The sequence below is a fragment of the Geotrypetes seraphini genome, chromosome 9, assembly GCF_902459505.1.
Source record: "Geotrypetes seraphini chromosome 9, aGeoSer1.1, whole genome shotgun sequence".
NCBI classification, from domain to species: Eukaryota; Metazoa; Chordata; class Amphibia; order Gymnophiona; family Dermophiidae; genus Geotrypetes; species Geotrypetes seraphini.
In genome coordinates, this window is record NC_047092.1 from 120,107,271 (window position 1) to 120,129,606 (window position 22,336).

The 22,336-nt window shown below is 46.1% G+C and overlaps 1 protein-coding gene across 6 annotated transcripts in view; it reads left to right on the forward strand.

The window, feature by feature from the left end:
- The window catches only part of ILKAP (ILK associated serine/threonine phosphatase), a 211,807-nt gene that overhangs the window by 111,827 nt on the left and 77,644 nt on the right, over positions 1-22,336 (forward strand). For 5 of the 6 annotated variants that reach the window (XR_004540596.1, XM_033957890.1, XM_033957891.1 and 2 more), the window contains one exon: positions 6,459-6,552. The exons of the other annotated variant lie outside the window; for it this stretch is intronic. Coding sequence is in view for 4 of the 5 variants with exons in the window: in XM_033957890.1 (XP_033813781.1) it covers positions 6,459-6,552 (94 nt within the window). In the remaining variant the exon portion in view is untranslated. The remainder of the gene's footprint in view (positions 1-6,458; positions 6,553-22,336) is intronic. 6 annotated transcript variants of the gene reach the window in all.

Here is a 22,336-nt window from a genome sequence, read left to right on the forward strand (position 1 = left end):
GGAAAGTAAGACTAAGGGGGTTCCGGGGTGGGAGGGTTCGTTGGGGGGGGGGATCAAGGAAATTATTTATTTATTTAATTTTCTAGCCCATCCTCCCCAGGAGCCTAGAACGGGTTACAAGGATAAGTACACAGAAGTTTTCAGGATCAACAACTCACATGTTACAAGAACAATAACGAGCTTACAGGATCAGTATACACGTGTTACAGAAAATTGAGACAGGTTTCAATGACACACATTCTATGGGGAAATTGGAAAGCGTCCACGAAGGTGAGGGGAAGGGAGGGAGATGGTGCGATAAGGGGAAGAGGTTGAGTGGCGCTTTAGGTGTATTGTATGGAGAAAGAGGGATAATGCTGAATGGAAGAGGGGTGAGAGAGGGGATCATGCTGAATGGAAGGAGTGAGAGAGAGATCACGCTCTGTGTCCCTTCATGGGTTCTAATTTTGGCCATTGGGGTTCCTTGGAATAATTGTACCTAAAGGGAGGCCCTACATTCTTTGGGCTAAAGTACTTTCGGAAACCCTTTTGGCCCAAATGAGGTGTATGGGATGGGAGCTTGGGGGTTTGAAGGAGCTCAGTAAGATCTCTAGTAAAGAGGTGGGACTTTGTAAGCATTTAAAGTACATGTCGTGTTTGTTTTTGCATTGCTAGCCCCAGGGGTGGTGGAAGATTAGTGATTGAAAAACTGTATGAAAAATAACTATTTTAAATTTAGTGATCAAAATGTGTCAGTTTTGAGAATTTATATTAATTAATTTTTTCTCTGCGTGTTTTGTTTTTGTATAGTTATTAACTAATATTTAACTAAGTTTTAAAGTTTTAAAGAATGTTTCCTTTATACGTAAATAAAGAAAAGTGAATGGGATTGCAGTGGCGGTGACGGGGCGGTGAATGGGGTGGCAGTGGCGGTGACGGGGCGGTGAAGAGGATGGTGAGACGGGGACGGGGCGGTGACGGGGATGGTGAGACGGGGACGGGGCGGTGACGGGGATGGTGAGACGGGGACGGGGCGGTGACGGGGACCAATTTTTTCACCGTGTCATTCTCTAATACAGACACAGACTGTGCAAGTCTGCCCAGTACTGGCCTTAGTTCTTCAATATTTACTATTATTTTCTGATTCTAGTTCCTCTATTCATCCCACGCTTTTTTGAACTCCATCACCGTTTTCATCTCCACCACCTCTCTCGGGAGCACTTTACAGGCATCCACCACCCTCTCCGTAAAGAAGAATTTCCTTACATTGCTCTTGAGTCTACCACCCTTCAACCTCAAATTATGTCCTCTGGTTTTACCATTTTCCTTTCTCTGGAAAAGATTTGTGTTCTACGTTAATACCTTTCAAGTATTTGAACGTCTGAATCATATCTCCCCTATTCCTCCTTTCCTCTAAGGTATACATGTTCAGGGCTTCCAGTCTCTCCTCATACATCTTTTGGCACAAACCTGCTATCATTTTTGTTGCCCTCCTCTGGACCGCTTCAAGCCTTTTTGTGTCCTTCACCAGATACGGTCTCCAAAACTGAACACAATACTCCAAGTGGGGTTTCATCAACAACCTGTACAGGGGCATCAACACCTTCATTCTACTGGTTACACCTAGCTCTTTATACAGTCTAGCATCCTTCTGGCAGCAGCCACCTCCTTGTCACACTGTTTTTTCGCCTTTAGATCTTCGGACACTATCACCTCAAGGTCCCTCTCCCCATCCGTGCATATCGGCCTCTCACCTCCCAGCATATATGTCTCCTTCCTATTATTAATCCCCCAAATGCTTATTTTTTTCTTATTTTGTGACTTTGGTGCCCTGAGACCCCTTGTTCAGAGGTTTTCTGCCTGGGAAAGGGGGCTTTTCCTATGGAGCCAACTGCAGCTTCACAGGGCAAATGGTGGACCTGTGGAGCCAGCCTTCTGTGTACCACCTCAGAACCAGGAAGCTTAGACTAGACACATTAATTCAGCCCTGGCCAGCTCAGGAGCACCTTTACTTCTTTCCACCTTGGCCCATGGTAGGTCGAGTCATCCTCAGAATCATGACTCAGCCAGGCCTAGTGATCCTAGTGGCCCCATGGTATGCAGATCTCATCTCTTTTCAGCGGGACAAGAGCCTCAAGCTCTCTCTTCATTGCGACCTTCTCAGTCAAGGACCGATTCCTGTGGAGAACCCCCAGCGCTTTGATCTTGAGCACAAGGCCGTTATTCAGAGGGGCTACTCTGACATAGTAATTGCTACTCTTTTGAGGTCCAAAAAGCTTTCTACTATGGCGGCTTATGCCAAAGCTTGGAAGGCTTTCCAGCAGTGGTGTGCTCCCATTCCAGTGGTCTTAGCCTTCCTTCAAGCTGGTCTGGAGAAAGGCCTGGAAGTGGCTTCTCTCAAGGTACTAGTAGCAGCCCTTTCATGTTTTAGAGCGCACAGTGGTTCCAGTTCGCTTAAAGCTCATCCAGATGTGACCAGATTTCTCAGGGAGGCGCTTTGCTTGCAGCCACCCCTATGACAGCCTTTTCCTACATGGAATCTTACTATTGTGTTGAAGGGGCAGGCTGAAGCCCCTTTTGAGCCGCTTAAGGATGCATCCCTTCTGGACCTTATGGTCAAGACTGTGTTCCTTGTGGCGATTGTCTCAGCAAGACATATTTCTTGTAGAGAGCCCTTTCTCCAGATCAAGAAGGCAGGGATATCCCTCCTTACAGTCCCTTCTGTTCTTCCGAAAGTGGTTTCGGGTTTCCCTGTCAACCAAAAAGTTTGTATACCTGCTTTTCTTCTCACGGGGTTGAAGCAGAAGGATAAGATATTACAGAGACTAGATGTGCAAAGAGTCTTACTTCATTACTAAGAAAGAACCAATTAATTCCATCTTTCTGACCATCTGTTTGTTCTGACTAGTCAATCCAGGCATGGTAGGCCATCGTTCAAAGCCTGTATTGCCAGATGAATCTACATGGCCATTTCGTCAACTTACATTGCCTGTAGTAAGCAGCCACCAGTTTCTCTCAAAGCTCACTCGACCAGAAGTATTGCAGCTTGGGTGGGAGGAATCTTGAATGGTTATTCTGGCTCAGATTTATAGAGCGGCTACTTGGTCTTCCCTTTATACCAGGGGTAGGGAACTCCGGTCCTCGAGAGCCGTATTCCAGTCAGGTTTTCAGGATTTCCCCAATGAATATACATGAAATCTATTTGCATGCACTGCTTTCAATGCATATTCATTGGGGAAATCCTGAAAACCCGACTGGAATACGGCTTTCGAGGACCGGAGTTCCCTACCCCTGCTTTATACCTTCATGAGTTTTTACAGAGTGGATTTGGCAGCTCGATCAGATGCTGCCATTGGGACCCTGGTTTTGCGGGCAGGCTCTTCTGTCCTATCCTAGATGTTGCCATTGCTTTGGTACGTCACCTGTAACAGAATGGATGATTAGGTTCTTACCTTTGGTAATCTTCATTCTGTTAATCCATGGAGGAGTCTGTACAGCCTGCCCTCTGTTTACCCAGATTCTTTTTGTATCGTCTGCATTTTCTACCTCAGATGTTTTCCTTTCAGGCCTAAGTATCTTCCAACAAGCAGATGGGCCCTGCAGGGAATCATTAAGCATAAATGAGTACATAACTTAGCCGCTGGCTAATTTCAGGTTCGTATCCGTTGCACACAGCAAGTTGGTTCTTATTGCTGCCATGATCAAGCATGTTTTTCATGTTCTTGTTTATTAATTGATCACTTATATGTTGCAGAGCAGAAAATAATAGTGTTATGTTTGCAGGGAGATTCCTTGTGCCCTCTTCTGTTGAATGCTTTGTTTCAGTGATGTTTGATTGCTTTTGGACTCAACTGTAGGGGGCTCTGTGTTCCTGTGCTATGTGTGGCTTTCTGCAAGACCCGGATCATGAGTACAGATTGAATGCCTCTTGTACAGACTCTTCCGTGGATTAACAGAATGAGAATTACGAAAGGTAAGAACCTAATCATCCATTCTGATCTGCTCTGCTTATTTCTTTTATTTTTGTTGATGTTTTTCTGGCTTTTCATTTATTTTATTTTTATTTTTGGTCTTTTTGCTTCATTTCGGTGCTAAGAGCTTCTCTAGTCAAGGGTACAGCTTTGCCTATGTAGAGAAGAAGCAGACTGAGGTGTGATCCATATGAATAGGGTGGGAGTTGGTTGGGAGGACCAGGGTTAGGGTTGATATCTCCAGCAGAGAGCAAAAGAATGATTTAGGGCAGTGATGTGTTTCTTTTTAAATCACCTTGTCATGTGATCATTTAAGCACAGTGCCCAGAAAAGGAGGGAGAATCAAGCAATTCAGTTCAATTGGCTGCTTAGGAGAGGGGAGTAAGCCCTTCAAATCACACAGCTTATACAGTAGAGAACACAGAGTCCCCACTATCTTTTATAAAGTAGGAATCTATTTGACCTTCATGTTTAAACGGCCTGTTATAACATTGGCCTCTGTATGGTTTGTATACAAATATGCATGCCGTTAATCGTGGATAGCTTACAATTATACATGTATAAAAACAAACTGGCTCACTTAAATCATCTGTGGAAGCCTACCCTCAGATATTCATCAGCACTAAACTGGGCAATGCTGCTGAATATTGCCTCTGACCACCTATTAAAAAAAAGAGTGGGTCAGAGACAGTGAAGGGGGCTGAGCTGGGAGGGAGAAATGCAGTTGCCAGCAACATTGATTGCTGGCACATGCATAGCTAAATGTGCTAATTTAGAGTGGCTCAGAAGCTATCCTAATCCTGTCCACTTAGTTATGCAAGTGCATGCTGAATATTGGCCAGCAGCCACATAACTTGTTTTATCTCTCCCCCCCCCCCCTTCCCTCAATCTGCTATCATGAAGATGTCCTCCTCCTCCCCCCCAGAACACCCCTCAAACCCTTGTCATCTAGATAGCTCCCCCCCACTCCGGGCCTATCTGGTGTCCGTTGGGGTCATTGGGGGCAGGAACAAAGGCCACTCGCTCCTGCCCCTTGCAGCATCCTTAAGAAAATGGCTAAGGCGATAGGTTCCAGCAGCCATTTTCTTAGGGAAGCCGCAAGGGGCAGGAGCATGTGGCCATCGTTCCTGCTTCCAATGGCCCCCCAAAAAGCACCAGGGACATGAGGTAGGCTAGTGGGGACTACCTATATAGTGGTGGAGGGGGGGAAGGATATCTTCATGGTAGCAGGTTGGGGGAGAGAGAAGGAGGAGGCTTTGCTGAGAGGTAGGGAGGACAATTGAGGGGGGGGGTATTTTTTAAAGAGGAAAAAAGGGTTATGCAGCCAATATTAAGCTGGCACCTACCTAACTCACCCCAATCAAATATACTGGGTCAATAGTATAGCAAGTAATAATAATAATAATAATAATAATAACTTTATTTTTATATACCGCCAGCTATCTTGCGACTTCTAGGCGGTTTACAGTAAAAGAGATTGTGAATACAATAAAAGAAAATGTAAATACAATAAAGAGAAGCTTTACGTACAATGAATTAAGGAGTTTAGCAGTGTACATCTCCCAAAGGATAGAACCAAACAAATAAACAAAAATAAAGGAGAACTCCTTATGTATATAAAAGAAGACTTTCAACCAGAGAGGTGCTCAGAACCTTGAATAAAGGTGATGAAAAACACTAACTGGGGAAAACTCCTATAAGTGTTTCAATGCTCTATCATTGCATCTTCTCCATTGGAAGAAAGAAATCCGCAAAAACTTAACTGGTGTCAAAAATATATATATATAATATAAGCAAAGCGTGTTTGTAGTAATGTGCTGAAACTTAGCTTGCATGGATGGTTAGGAAGCAGGCTCACTCCAGCAGGCTCTAACGCGTTTCGCCATTGGCTTCCTCAGAGAGCCTTCAAAAGCTGGAACAGAGTGAAACTTCTTTTTGGGTGACGAGGAAGGAAGAAGTTTCACTCTGTTCCAGCTTTTGAAGGCTCTCTGAGGAAGCCAATGGCGAAACGCATTAGAGCTTGCTGGAGTGAGCCTGCTTCCTAACTACCCATGCAAGCTAAGTTTCAGCACATTACTACAAACACGCTTTACTTCTATTATATATATATATTTTTGACACCAGTTAAGTTTTTGCGGATTTCTTTCTTCCAATGGAGATGCAATGATAGAGCATTGAAACACTTATAGGGGTTTTCCCCAGTTAGTGTTTTTCATCACCTTTATTCAAGGTTCTGAGCACCTCTCTGGTTGAAAGTCTTCTTTTCTATACATAAGGAGTTCTCCTTTATTTTTGTTTATTTGTTTGAACCTACCTAACTCAGCCAGGACCCGCATAAGCCCTGGTGGTCAACATTGGCCAAATTAGCCCCTGACACCCTTTAGATGTCTCTGACTGAATATCGGCCAGAAAGTTTATATGTGCAAGTATGTTTTAATAGGGTGGGTAAGTGTGTAGGCTGTCTAAGAACATTTGCACTCATTTTATCCACATATTCTTCTTTTTCAGGAGAGGTAAGCAACATAGAGAAGTTGGTGAAGCGGTGCCTTGTTGATGCCTTTAAACAGACAGATGAGGTTTTTTTGAAGCATGCCTCTAGCCAGTAAGTGACTGTCCTCCTGACATTCCGTGGGAAAAGAAGCAGAGTTAAATAATTTTTTTTTCTCTATGGGGATAGAGAAGCAGAAATGGGCTGTGTTTGGCTCATTGCAATTTTCTTATACATGGTTATAACAGACAGTAGTTCAGGACACTCCTTTTAAAATTACTGTACATTTATTATAGTATACTACAGCAAATCAAATGTTTTCAAATGAACATACTAAGGGCTTCTTTTACGAAGGTGCGCTAGCGGTTTTAGTGCACGCACCGGATTAGCACGCGCTATAGCGCGCATTAGCCGAAAATCTACTGCTTGCTCAAAAGGAGGCGGTAGCAGCTAGCACGTGCGTCAATTTAGCGCACGCTATTCCGCGCTTTAAGGCCCTAGTGCGCCTTTGTAAAAGGAGCCCTAACATTCTGACAATCAGAAAAAGAACTTGGTTTAAACTGATACATTGTCTTTTTGTGTGGAAAAGGAAAAATAGAAGGTGTAATATTTAAAATGGCTGAGGTAAAAGAGATAGCTATGGAAAAAAATAATAATAATGACAATCTGCACTAGAAGTACCAAGATCTTGCTCCTCAAAGGCTGAATCCTTGGGTTTCTCCTCTCTCCTGCAAGGTTGCTCACAATGTTCTCACGTTCACAACTTGCCCCAACACATGCGAGACTCAAGTCTGTGGCATTCCTTACACAGCATTGCCACCTAGCCACTGAGTTGTTCCATTATTGGTGACTTTAATTTAAACAATTAAATTATATTTTCATGATGACCTAAGTAATTATTTTCAAGTTTTGTTCTTGCTAGTCCATACAGTGTATACAGTAAAACTAATATTTATATTATATTTCTAGAACGCAAAACCTCTTGGATCGATACAGTTCACAAAAAGTAAAAATACTGGACAATCCCAGTGATCTACAGATTAGACATTAACCTTCTTTGATTTTCTAGATATCTTGTAAATAATATTGATTTTAGTAATTTTCTGAAATGAATGTAAGAACAAGACCTTATGAATAAAGAATGTACAGTAGTTCCCTATCCCAGCTTGCCGCCTGGTAAACAAGTAAGCGCTGTTGGAACTTTTTATGAGTACAGCCTCGAATTGGAGGAAAAACAAATAGAGAGGTGAGCAATTTACTTTGAACAAGGTAAATAGTTCTGATAGGTATTCAGGCGCCTGACCATATAAGACTTTATAACAAAATGTCCCCAATTTGAACAGCACATGGTCTTTGAATGGGAGCCAATGGAGCACTCTATAGTAGGATGAAATATGATCCGATTTCTTCAAATCGAAGATCAAACGTACTGCTACATTCTGTATTCTTCCCAATCTAACGATAAGTTTGTCTAAGTATACTCCCAAGATTTTGATTTCTGATTCAGTGGGGTAAGTGATCCCATCAAGTATTAGCTCTCTGTCAACCACCTGGTTTAAAGGGGAAGCAAGGAAAATCTTTTTCTCTGAGTTGAGCTTTAGTTTATAATCTCTCATCCATTTATTCATAATAGACATAATGACCAAATTGCACAGCAGTGTTTATCTGAATGTTGGTTATAAATTACTAAAAGTGAAAATAGAGGATGGGATTTGATATGCTGCTGTTTCTGTGAGGTTACAATCAGAACAATTTACATATTTTTAGACAGGTACTTATTTTGTACCTAGAGTAATGAGTTGTTAAGTGACTTGCCCAGAATCATAAGACGCTGCAGTAGGAATTGAATGGACAACCTCAGGGTGCTGAGGCAGCTGCTCTAACCACTCCTGCACTCCACTGGTATACACTTCCCCCTCCATATTCGCGGTTTCTGTATCTACGGTTTTGATTATTCGCGATTTTCTGCCAAAAAAAATCATTTTCATTTTTCGGGCTATTTTAAGCCCTGTGAGCCCCCCCCCTCCCCCTTAAGCCTTACCTGGTGGTCTAGCGGGTTTTCAGGCAGGAGCGATCTTCCCACGCTCCTGCCCATGCAGATCGCTCACAGGAAATGGCTGCCTTGAGCTCCCATTGTAGTCTCGAGAGGTGAAGGGAGCTCAAGGCAGCCATTTCCTGTGAGCGATCTGCATGGGACAGGAGCGTGGACAGATTGTTCCTGCCCGAAAACCCGCTAGACCACCAGGTAAGGCTTACAGGGCTTAAAATAGTCAGAGGAAGCGGGTTTAGGGGCAGAACTGGCCCAAATATTATTTGCGTTTTTTTAATATTCACGGGCCGGCTCTGCCCCTAACCACCGCGAATATGGAGGAGGAAGTGTAATTGTTATTAAATAATGTCACATATACAATACAATCCAGCATTAAAATCTTGGGTGCCATCTTAGATCAGAATTTAACTATGCAAAACCAAATAGATGTACTAGTGTGGATAGTTTTCTACACATTATGGAAGCTATGTAGTATAAGATCATACTTTGATGTTGCTTCATTTAAATTATTGGTCCAATCTTTAATGTTGAGCCAACTGGACTATTGCAACATAGTGTATTTGGCAGGTACACACAAGAATTTATCTAGGCTGCGAATAGTCTAGAATGCTGTGGTCCGCTTGATTTATGGTTTGAGGAAGTTCGACTACGTGGCCCCTTCTACTGGGAACTTCACTGGCTGCCCGTTGAGGCCTGAGTTAAATTTAAATTTGGCTGTCTCTGCTCTAAAGTTCTGTTTGGTCTGACATCTAACTATCTAATTGATTCATTTTCTATTGTCCAGTCCAAATGTTCATGAAGCTCCCACGGTCTTTTTAACTTTCCATCAGTAAAGGATTGTCACTATAAAAAAACCATCAGCGGCCCTTTGGGATAGGGAATTGAAACCCCTGTTGTTAAGTTCGGTGTTGAAATGCCACTTCAGGAAACATTTGAAGACATTTTTTTATCAATTAATCAATTTCTGACTTATTTGGTATGTTTTCTTTTTTAATCTTTTGTTAACTGCATAGAACTTACCGGTTATGCGGTATAGAAATTGTATGTTATGTTATGTCATGCTGTTGCTTTCTTCAGGGTGTGCTGTGCGATCTACAGTTTGTCCTTATATATAGTGGGTCTTCGGTCTGATTCTGTTACATCTCCTCAGAAATCCTTACTTTAGGTGTTCAATCCAAACCTGTGAACCAGATCTTGCAGAAGTGTGATTGTCACAGCTTTTAGCACCTCCCATGGAGTATTTTGCAGAGGTGTTTCTGTTATACTTTGCTTAATTTTTCTTTTTTTCTGAAGCCTTATCTGCCTCAAAACCCCTCAATTTGTGTAAAAATTGACAGGGATGGACTCCTCAGGATGTGCTAACATGAATTCATGTGTCATTTGTGCTGGATTGTCGGTGGAAGAACATCCATGTACCATGTGCTGTGGTGCACATGAGGAGGGGGCAAGAGCCCATCTGTGTCTTCCAGGACTGGGGAATTGTCCTGGGCCTGGGATATGGGGAGAAAATCTCTGAAACTGAAACTGGCAATGGCACGAAGCACTGGTGCATGGAACCCATGAAAGCCACGCCAGAGGTCCATCAGGGGTCCGTTATTGCCCCTGTGCAAGGGTTCTCCCTGGAATTTGTCAATCTCATATAGAGAGCGTTTTTAATGGACCCAGCCGTGCTGCACAGACAGTGAATGCGCAGCAACGTTTTCAGGGAGTGTCTTCACTTCCAGGGACAAGAAATTTGGTTCCCAGTGCCAGTGACCACTCGGACCCAGACTGGCTGAGTTGGAAGTCAGATTTCATTCCTCTTTTTTTCTCAGGGCACTGGCTCAGCCCTGGATGACTCCGGTTCTGTTTTTAGTTTCGTCAAGTAAGATGCCTCTGTGGCCCTCAATCAGGGTGATGGCCCCTCCATATGCCAGCTGTTTTAAGTCTGTTTTAGTCAACCATTTTATAGTGGATGCGGTCAAGGAATTGAAATTTGAAGTACAGGTACTATGTTTCCCCGAAAATAAGACAGTGTCTTGTATTAATTTTGGGCCCAAAAAACACACTAGGTCTTATTTTTCGGGGTATGCACATGATCATCTCTCCCTTCCTCTCCTTCACCCCAATTCTTCCTCTTTCCTTTCTCTCCCCAAAATGTGCAGCATCTTTTCTCCCCTCCCTCTCTCCCTCCCATCCCCCTGTGCAGCAGAAATTTATCCAGCTTATATCCTTCCCTCCTTCCCATCCCTCGTGCAGCATACCCTTGCCCAGCTTCTATCCTTCCCTCCCTCCCTCCCATCCCTTGTGCAGCAGAACCCTTGAGCACCTCTCCCACGCTCCCACTGCGCAGCCGAACCCCTGCTGACCATCCATCCTTCCCTCCCCGCCAACCACGAGTGAGCCCTAACTTTAAAGCAGCGTCGGGCCGGCAACACTCTAAACAGGCTGCTTCGGCCTTGTCCATTGGGGAATTCAATCTGCCGCTTTACTGATGACATCATCAGTAATGCGGCAGAGTGAGATCCCCGATGGACAAGGCCGAAGCAGCCTGTTTAGAGTGCTGCTGGCCTGACGCTGCTTTGGATGAAGTTAGGGCTCACTCGTAGTCGGCGGGGAGGGAAGGATGGATGGGCAGCAGGGGTTCAGCTGCACGGTGGGTACGGCCGGGGGGTGGGGGGGGTTAGAGTGTTGCCAGTGAATCCCGGGACTAGGGCTAATTTTTGGGGTAGAGCTTATATTAATACCTACCCTGAAAATGATGCTAGGGATTTTTTTCGAGGTAGGTCTTATTTTCAGGGAAACACGGTACAATCTTCTACTTCTCCGTATACAGTTATGAGCCACTTCAGTACTCGGACCTCCATTTTTCCAGCATATCCAGATATCACTGCTCTAGTCACAGAGCAGTGGAAGACCTCAGAAACCTGAAGCTATATCTAGGCTTTCCCTTGGCCCCAGAGTTTCAGCAGCTGTTTGATCATTTAAAGGTGGACTCTGTAGTGGGTCTAGTCACAAAGCGCATGACCCTCCCTAGTGAAGGAGGAGTGATGCTAAAAGATGTGCAGGATTGCAGGGTGGACATTGTCTTGAAGAAACAGTTTGAATTGCTTTCTTTGGACATCAAAACAGCAGCGGTGGCATCGTTTGCTGCATGGGCCTGTCACACGAGACTGCAATGGGTGCCCTTGGTGGAGGAGAATGTCTGCCCCCAGCTGGTGCTGGAAGGAGTGGATTATGTGGTGGATGCCTTATATTACCTCATCAGGGTCCTAGGCAAAGTCTCTGTGCATGCAGTTTCTGCTCGCATGATGCTCTGGATCAGGCAGTGGACCAACGACTTAGCTTCTAAAGCAACCTTGAGCAGGCTGCTCTTCAAAGGACAGATGCTTTTTGGCAAGGACCTAGATGAGCTCATGGCCAGTGTAGTAGATCACCTCCCTAAGTTGCTACCAGACAGCAGAATTCGCCACCCCACTGGGGAGAGTCAAAGTAATTTTTGTTCCTCCCACCAGTCTCACCAAAATAACTCAAACTCTTCCATCCAGAGATCTTGCCAAGGATACAGACAGTGCTATAGCAATCCCAGATGCCAGAAGACCTTTGGGTCTCGTGTCAACCCTTCCTTTAAAAAGTCCCAATGACGCTAAACTTGGAGCCACACCTCCACACATTGGTGTGGCAGTTGTTTGTTTCTGAGGGAGTGGGAAAAATAATTCCTCGGCCCAATAGGTGCTGGACATATATGAGAGGATCACAAGATAGAATTCTTTTGTCCCGTCCCCCCCCCCCCCTCCAGATTTATTTCTAGATTCTTCAGCCAGGAGGCTGGAAAAAGAGGCTAAGGTCTGAGTCATACTTCAACAGCTCTTAAATTTTCACATCATTGAGCCGGTCCCTGACAACAAATTGGACTTGGGCAGATACTCCTTATACTTCATTTTGTCCAAGAAGGACACAGAGGATTGGAGGCCCATCTTGGATCTCAAGGCCATTAATGCATTTCTGAAGATTCCACATTTCCACATGGAAATATCTGTTCAGTCATTTCAATGGGGGGTCCAGGAGAATTCCTAGCCTCTAGATTTGACAGAGGCATATCTGCATATTCCCATCTTTCCAGGACACAGGAAATATCTGAGATTTCATGTTCTCCAGGAGCATTTTCAGTTTGCAGCCCTTCCATTCTGCTTGGTGACAGCTCCCTGCAATTTCACCAAAGTAATGGTTGTGGTGGCAGCTCATCTCTGCAAAATGGGGGTCCAAGTACACCCCTATCTGGACGATTGACTTATCAGAGATCCATCCAAGCAGGAGTGTGAGCAGATGATACGGAAGGTTGTGGCTCTCCTGCAGAAGTTGAGCTGGATAGTCAATTTCAAGAAGAGCCGTCTGGAACCAACTCAGACTTTGGAATATCTAGGAATTAAATTTGACATGGCCCAGGGCATATTTTTCTTCTTGAGCCATGTAAACAGAAGCTTCAGAAACAAATCTTGGATCTCTCATTACTTCTGACCCCCACTGCCTGGCACATATGTAATCCTTACAGGAGACTTTCCTGTCTCGGTGGTCCCCTCGGAGGCATTCTCTTCAGATGCAGTGCCCATGGGCAGGGACAGCATGGAACAGCTTACGTTGATGGCTTTAGACGAGCTTCTTGTTCAGGAGCATGCCTCTCCAAATTTTGAAATGGGTGACTCTCACGATCGATGTCAGCCTTTTTGGCTGGGGAGCCCATTGTGATGACCACTCCATCCAGGGCCATAAAAAGGGATGGTCTGTAAGCTGTCTAGAGCAGTGTTCTTCAACCTTTTTACACCCGTGGACCAGCAGAAATAAAAGAATTATTTTGTGGACCGGCAAACTAATAGGACTAAAATTTAAAAACCCCGTTTACGCTCCATTTCCGTGAGCTCGGTCCCCGCAAACCATCTGATCCCATCTGCACAAGCCGCAATTATGATTTTATATTGAACGTATTTTATTAAAGTATAAAAAGAAACAATATTCTGAACAATTGTGATTTTTTTTTTTTTTTGAAAATATGTTTATTGATGAGTCAACAAGAGAGACCAAGAATACAAAGAAAAAGGAAAATAAAACAATGATCATTGAAAATACAATACAATAAGCAAAATAGAAGCGCAGAGCGCAACCAGTAAAAACTGCAGCGCATAGTCCAAAGCAGAGATGTTATGGCCCTCAGGTCAACCCCACCAAAATTTTGTGTTTTCATACACATAACAAGCAAGCAAACCCCTCAAGAATAATTCCCAAACCAAGATCTAACTAAACACCTGCACAGGCATACCAATCTCACACACAAACATACTCTACTGCCATACCCCCATCAGCCAGACCCCCCCACTGAACCCCCCATGCTGGAAACTACGGCAGCTGTAAATAAACCCGCCAAAAGGCCAGGTAGGCCAGTACCTCAGGGTTGTTAGAGTGCTTGTAATAACCAAGCTCAAAGCGGGCTAACTCATGCATTTGATGTATCCAACAGTCCAGGGGTATAGTCCCTGTCTGAGTCCAATATTGCAAGATCAAACGTTTAACGGTCAGCAACGTCAGGTAGATAAAGCGCCTCTGAGGAACCGTAAGGCCCTGTTCTTCCAACAGGGTCTGATCACCGAGCAACAAAGTCTTATAATCCCAATCGATAGTGCGTTGGAGGACCACCCGAAGCTGCGCAAAGGAAGAGTTCCATAAAGAAAGCTCAGGGCATTCCAGAAAAGAATGGAGGAATGTCCCTGGGGCCCTTCTGCACTTAAGACATGTAGGTTCCTCCCATAGACCCATCTGAGCACCCCTGGCTGTAGTAATGTAAGCTCTATGAAGGATTTTGAATTGGGTCTCCTGCAAGGCCGCAGATTTCACGAAAACATGAAGGGTGCGAAACAGCATCAAGAAAGAATCAGGGGTGTAGTTGGAGGCCAAGTCCCTATTCCAAGCATCGCATAACAAAGTCAAATGCCCCTGAGACGCAGACGAGCGTACCACCCGATACCAGAGCGCGAGAGAACTCAGGGCAGACAGGATACGTAATAAGTACCCATCAAGGGGTCCACAAGACCACGTCGCGCCATAATGCGAGCAAAGACTTTGAAAGTAATGGCGAGCCTGTAAGTAAGCAAAGAAGTGAGTTTTGGGTACATTCCACCTATCCTGAAGTTGGGCAAAAGAATCAAATACCCCCGTATCCGCATCCATCAGATGTGCAAGCGTCAGGGCCCCCCGAGCCGCCCAATCGGCAAATGGGGAACCCCTGACCCCCGGTAAAAAGTCCGGATTACCCTGCAGTTGCAGAAACGGTGAAGCCCGGGAAGATCTCGTCTGCGCCTGACGCCACCACCGCCAAGCCTGTCGAAGAGGGCGCAAGAACCAAATTTTAGAAGCCAGGTCAGCCCGCAATCCCCCCGGGGAATGCAGAAGGTTCAAGAAAGTGTAAGGTGCGCTCTAACCCTCCAGCCACCCCTGCGGAGAAAATCTGGCCGATCCCGTCACTCCCTCATGAATAAAGCACATTAAAGCCGCCACGTTATAGGCACGGATATCTGGAAGTCCGAGCCCTCCCTCTAGTTTAAAAAGGTTCAACTTAGCATATGCAATACGTGCAGTCCGTCCACGCCAAAGAAATACAGAAAAGAGAGCGAAGCCTTCGGACATCACGCTGTAGAATCCAAAAGGGCACCGTTTGGAGAGGATACAGTAGCTTAGGCAGTAAGATCATTTTGATGAGCGCCGCTCTCCCCAAGAGGGATAGCGGAAGTTCCCGCCACGTGTGACATAGAACCTGAATCTTATCAAGTACAGCCAAAATATTACTCTGGTACATCACCCCAGGGTCTGGGTGCAGGTAGATACCCAAATATCTCATAGGAGCAGTCACCGGAGGGATCTGTAAGCCAGAGTTCCAAGGTTCCCATCCAAGCCCCGATAGAGGTAACAATTCCGATTTCATGCAGTTCACCCGGAGGCCGGAAAGAACACCAAACGCCGATAACAACTGCAACGCCACCGGCAAATGAATGGGGGCCTGGTCCAGGAATAGCAATATGTCGTCCGCAAATAAGGTAATACGACACTCCGACCTACCTGTGCGGATGCCCCGCAGGGCATGGCTGGTACGAATCTTAATAGCTAGCGGTTCTATAGCTAAGACAAACAGTAGGGGAGAAAGGGGACAGCCCTGGCGAGTGGCCCGGCAGAGTGGAAAGGACTGTGAGAGGCTGCCATTAATTAGAAGCCGAGCCCGCGGTTCCGTATAGAGCCCTCGAATCCAGGCAAGTATAAGTCCCACCTACGCCATACTCCTGCAACACCCAAAAAAGGTACTGCCAGGAAATGCTATCAAAAGCTTTTTCCATATCGAGCCCGACAATCGCGGATGTACCCCCCTCTCCCCCTATGCTCATGGATCGCCGTCAATGCCTTCAAAAGATTCATCGATGCATAACGCTGAGGAACAAATCCCACCTGATCATCCTCAACGAGCTGAGGGAGAAACACATTGAGCCGAGTCGCCATGATAGACGCCAACAGCTTAACATCTTGATTCAATAAGGAAATGGGCCTATATGAGCCAACCTGCGAAGGATCCTTTCCCGGTTTCGGGAGCAGAGAAATATGGGCAAGATTATGTGGAACGCCCGCCGATGTAGTGGGAAGGAAGTTGAAATAAGTACCCAAAGGCTGTTCAAGCAAATCAGGCAAAAGTTTGTAATATTCCGGACCAAAACCATCGGGACCAGGCGATTTAGCAAGTTTTAATTTTTTAATCCCCAGCCGGATTTCCTCCAGCGAGATGGGAGCGTTCAGTTGCTCCGTCTGAGCCTCGGACAACCGCAGAATGGGCAAATCCCTGAAGAAGCGATCCCGTTCTTCTATCGTGAAGTCCCTCCTCGCATACAGTGCACTATAAAAGTCAACGAACTGCGCTCGGATTTGAGAGTCTTGAGTGAAGGTCTCTCCCTTCGAATTCTTAACCACACGGATAAGTTGCTTCTTCCGGTGAGGCCGGACCAAATTCGCCAAGAGTTTGCCCGCCTTTCCGCCTCATCGATAAAGGTGAAATTTTTGATAATAAATATCCTGTCGAGCCCTAGCATCCAGAATCTCATTAATTTGAGAGCGCAAAGAACGGATCTGCCGGCCGTCCAGTCCCTGTAGTGTCGCACGGTGACGCTTGTGGAGCTCAGCCAATTGCCCCGTCAGTGCAAGAAGTTTCTCCCCCTGTTGTTTCCGCCGCATCGCCACATATTGGATAATATGACCCCTGAGCACAGCCTTCGAGGCCTCCCAAAACACCACCGGATCTATATCCGAGGTATTATTATACAAGTCATAGTCCACCCACCTGTCTCTCAGATAGTCTCGAAACTTCTGGTCGCTGTAAAGAGAAGCTGGGAATCTCCAAGATTTATCGCCCCTACGTTCCGTGACCTCTATGGCCACCAAGACCGCGGAATGGTCCGACAAGACTGTATCCTCAATAGAAGCTCTGTCCACGCGGTAAAAGAGGGTTTGTGATACCAGGACATGATCAAGTCTAGAATACAGAGAATGGGGATGAGAGTAAAACGCAAATTCCTGATCAAAAGGGTGGAGGACTCTCCAAGTATCCACCACCGCCAACTGAGTACATAAGAAATTCACACCTCGCTGCTCGTGATTTCGAGGCCTTGGCCTGGCAGGAGAACAATCAACCCTAGGATCAGCTGTTACATTAAAATCACCTCCCACAATTAGTTGGTAAGAAGGGAATTGTGCCAGGATACCCAGCAGCCCAGAGTAAAAACTATGGTCATAAACATTCGGGGCGTACAGATTGCAAAAAAGAAACTGAAAACCCCAAAGGTCCCCAGCGACCACTATATATCTGCCATTTTTATCCTGAATTGTCTTGTGAATGTGTAACAGCAAGTTTTTATGAACCAGGACAGCCACCCCTCTCTGACGGCCATTATAGGCTGAATACCTCACATCCCCGACCCATTCCCTGCGCAGCTTCTCATGCTCAGCACTCGAAAGGTGCGTTTCTTGAAGGAAAGCAATATCCACCCGACGCTGCCAAAGCCACGTAAGGATTTTCTTTCATTTAATAGGAGAGTGGATACCATCAACATTAAGAGTCATCACTGTCAAATTAACCATAACTATGCAGCATACAGAGCCACCGATAGTGCCGCAAGGTAGACATAGAAAATGAAAAAAGAGACCAGACCCCCCAGCTGGGCCCTGCCCCCATTGGTGAAAGTTCCCATAGAATCCAGCAATCCACTACTCTCCCCCCTCCCCAACACACACACACCAGCCAAGCACATACCCACCCCCACATACATACCCTATTCACTTCCCCCAACACTACCCCCCTCCCACCACCCCCCTCCCTCTTCAGCATGCCCATCCCCCCAACATGCACTCCCAGAAACAGATCCCCAGCCTACCCGGAGACCCCCCTCCCCGACCCCCCCCCCCCCAACTGTGTCCCCCAAACACCAAAATGCAGTAAAGTCAAACAGGGTCTGACCTTCATGCCAGACTCGCAGGCGGGCTGGAAACACCAAAGCAAATTTGATCCCCCTGTTGTGTAGATCAGTGCAGCAGGGCGACATGGCCTTCCTCAGAGCTGCCACCCGGATAGAGTAGTCATTGAAGGCTAGCACTTTGGATCCCTCATATTCCAGGGCCCCTACCTTCCGAAACGCTCGGAGCAGCAAATCTTTCTCGCACCAATTGGTGTAGCGGGCAATAGCCACTCGCGGTCTCCCGGCCCCAGCAACCCGCGCTCCAACGCGGTGAGCCCGTTCACAAGCAAATTGTGGGGCAGCCCTTCCATTCCCAGGGCAGAAGGCAGCCATTTGCTGAAGATTTCATACAGTGCAGCCTCAGGGACAGATTCTGGGATCCCGACCAACCTCAAGTTGTTCCTTCTGCTGCGGTTTTCCTGGTCGTCTAGTTGTGCAGCCAGCTCTTGGGTTTGCCGTTGTAGTGCTGACACCTGCGCCGCCATGCTCACGCACGTGTCTTCCTGGTCGGACACGCGCTGTTCCACTTCGTTCAGGCGCCGGGTATGGGAGTCGAGTTTTTCGTTCATTTCCTCTACCGCCGATTGGATTTTATTCAATCGATCCGCCAGAGCAGCTGAAACTGACTGTGTTATGTCAGTTATCCAATCTCCGGCCGGAATTGTGAAAGTGGCCTGGTCCGCCGCCATCTTGGAGGGGGTAGACAATGATTTTTCCCGGATCCCCCGTGCCGATTTTATAGGCATGCCCGGTGTGCAAATAGATCCGATGCACCCAGAGGGGAGCGGCAGCTTATGCTCTGCAAGCCACCCGAAGAAGCCTCAGAGGAAAGCCGGAAAGCAGGTAAAAATGCCGATTTGAGAGGGGACGGGGCAGGAGCTCTCTGCACAAACGTCCTCCTAGGTAGGCTGCATCACGTGACCCCTCACAATTGTGATTTTATAAATACAAATATACAGAGCAAGGACCAACAAAACCCCTGTCTCCCCTCCCCTTCACATATATCCCCTCTACTATCAAGAAAACTGAACAAGCCAAGTTCATAGAAATATCATGCTAACAGAATACTGCAGTCCCCAGTTATGTCTCTAGCAGGATATATATTTCAAATCTGATATATTCTAATCACAAAATAGAAATAAAATTATTTGTTTCTACCTTTTGTTGTCTCTGGTTTCTGCTTTCATCTTCTTTTCACTCTCTTCCTTCCAGCGTCTGCCCTCTCTTGTCTCTTCAATCCAGCATCTGCCCCTTCCATCTACTGTCTGACCTCTCCCCCTTCCATATGGTATTTGTCTTCTTTCTATGCCCCTCTCCCCTTTCCATCCAGCCTATGCCCCTCTCTCCTTTTTACACGATTCACTCCAGCTTCACAGCTCTCTTCATTTTTATCTCTCCTACACCAGATCTAGCATCTTTGTCCCTCTCAATTTCTCTGCTGACCCCCCTTCCCATCTCATTGCTATCTCTCCCCTTCCCCTCCTCTAATCTCCCTGCAAGCTGTTTCCTTCCTTTTTTCTTCTCCATTCCCTCCTCCCCTGTCCAGCAGTAACTCTCTTCCTTTTCCTTTCCCTCCTCCCCTCCCAGCAGCATCTCTCCTTCTCCCTCTCTAGGTCCAGTAGCAGCTGTCCCATTTTTTTTTTTCACCATGCCAGCAGCTTTCTTCCCTCCCAGCAACTCTCCTTACTTGCCAGCGCTGCGATTCAGAAAGGCAGCCTCGGGTCCTTTGTTGGGTCGCACCGCCTCTGAGGAAAGCGGAAGTTGCATCATCAGAGGCGGCCCGACTCAGCAAAAGCTCCAAGGCTTCCTTCCTGAATCGCTGCACTTGTAAGGAGAGCTGCTGGGAGGGAAGAAAGCACAGTCGGAGGCTCCCCATTATATCTCAGGCCCTGCGCTCCTCGATCTTGCCGGTCCTGTGCGGACCGGCAGGAAATTGAAGAAGTTAATCTTGCCGGTCCTGTGCGGACCGGCAGGAATTTTCTGCGGACCAGCGGTTGAAGAACTGTGGTCTAGAGCTTTGAGCCATTCGGCTAGGGTTGTGAACTCTGGAAAATGCCCTTGAAGGGAAGAGCGGTAAGAGTGTTTTCTGACAATGCAACAGCGGTAGCATATGTGAACATGATAGAGGATACCAGAAGTGCTCCCTTGCATCTGGAAGCGCAGATGCTCTTCCGGTGGTGGAAGTGCACAGTCAGGCTCTCTCTGCTGCTCACATGGCCGGAGTATAAAATGTTCAAGCAGACTTTTTCAGCTGACAGATCCTAGACCCAGGGGATTGGTCCCTCTCTCAAGAGGCATTCCAGCTTATTGTGTGTCATTGGGGCAGACAGTGATGGACTTGATGGCTTCTGCCAAGAACTGAAAAATCACATGCTTCTTCAGTCAGAGCAGAGCCTAGGAAGTTTAGTGTTGGATGTGTCAGTTTAGCCCTAGCCAAGCAAGAATCTCCTTTATGTCTTCCAACCTTAGCCCATGGTGGGCCAAGTCATTCGCAGGATCGTGACTCATCCAGGTCTCATGATTTTAGTGGCCCCCGGACTGGCCTCGCCATCTGTGGTATGCAGACCTCAACCATCTTCAGCGGGACAGGTGCCTCAGGCTCCCTCTTCATTGTGGTCTTCTTACTCAGAGACCAATTTCCATGAAGAATCCTCAGCGCTTTGGTCTTAAAGCATGGCTCTTGGATGCAAGGCTTTAGTTCAAAGAGACTATTCAGATGTAGTCATTGCCACTCTCTTGTGGGCTAAATAGCCCTCTATTATGGCGACCTATGCCAAGGCTTGGAAGGCTTCAACAGTGGTGTGAAAGAGACCAGGTGGAGCTGCTTCACGCTCACATTTCAGTGGTCCTTGCCTATTTGCAGGCCGATCTAGAAAAAGAGCTTGTGGTGGCTTCCCACAAGGTTCAAGTGGCAGGTCTCTCATGTTTTTGGGTGCACAACTTTTTTTTGCTTACAGTTCATTTGGACGTAACCAGATTTCTAAGAGGTGCGCTCTGTTTAAGACCCCCACTGCATCATCCCTTTCTGACGTGACACCTCAACGCAGTTTTGAAGGTCCTTAATAAGGCTCTGTATGAACCATTGAAGGATTCATCCTTATTGGATCTTATAGTCAAAATAGAGTTCCTGGTAGTCCACAAGACATATTTTGGAAAAGCATGCTGCTATCTTTTAGGGAGCCTTTTCTTAGGATCACAAAAGCAGGTGTATCCCTCCATGCTGTTCCTTCCTTTCTTCCAAAAGTAGTTTCTGATTTCCATGTCTGATTTCATGTCTGATTCCATGTCTGATTTCATCGCCTGCTATTCAACCCACTGGATCAAATAAGCAGGCTAGGATATTACAAAAACTGGATGTGCAAAGAGTTTTACTTCACTACTTAGAAAGGACCAATGATTTTCGATATTCTGACCATCTGTACTCACTAGTCAGTCCAGGCATGGTAAGCTGTCATCCAAGGCCTCTGTTACCAGAAGGATTTGTATGGCCATCTCGACATGCTTCGTCTATGGAAAGCAACTGTCAGTTTCTCTCAAGACACATCAACCAAGAGTGTCGGAGCTTTATGGACCGAGTCTCTCCAGCTGGGCTGAGTCTCTTCATGGGTCCGTCCCTTCAGCTGAAATTTGTATGGCATCTACTTGGTCTTCCCTTCATACCTTTACGAGGTTTTACAGAGTGCATGTAGTGGCTGAAGAGGACATTGCTTTTGGGGCCTTGATGTTGTGGGTAGGCTCTTCTGTCTCACCCTAGATGTTACCATTGTTTTGCTACACCACCTAAGGTATGGACTCCTGAGGAGATGTAACAGCATGGAAGATATTAGGTTCTTACCTTTCTTAATCTTCTCAGGAGTCCGTATGACCCACCCTCTGTTTTCCTCAGTTACGCCTGCTTTTCTGCCTTGGATATTTCTCACTTCTAGGCCTGAAATTCTTCTCTTGCTAGCCAGAGGGCCACATAATATTGTCCTGTATATGTAAGTGCATTATTCAGCCTCTGATTCCATTGAGTTAGTGCTTGTTGCACACAGCAGGTTGGTTATTATTGCTGCAATGTTTTGCATGTTTTCATGTTTATTACCAATTGTTTGTTCTTTTGTAAGCTGCAAAGCAGAATAGAACTGTATAATGTCAATGGGGAAGTTCTCCGTACCCTGTCTTCTTTGTGTTTTATTCCTGAGTTGATTGATCAATTGCTTTGGGACAAAACTGAAGAGGGCACTATACCCCACTAGCAGTGTGGGAGATGCTGAAAGCTGTGAATATCAACCTTCTGCAAGACCCGGTTCACGGGTTTGGATAGAAAGAAGATTAACAAAGATAAGAGCCT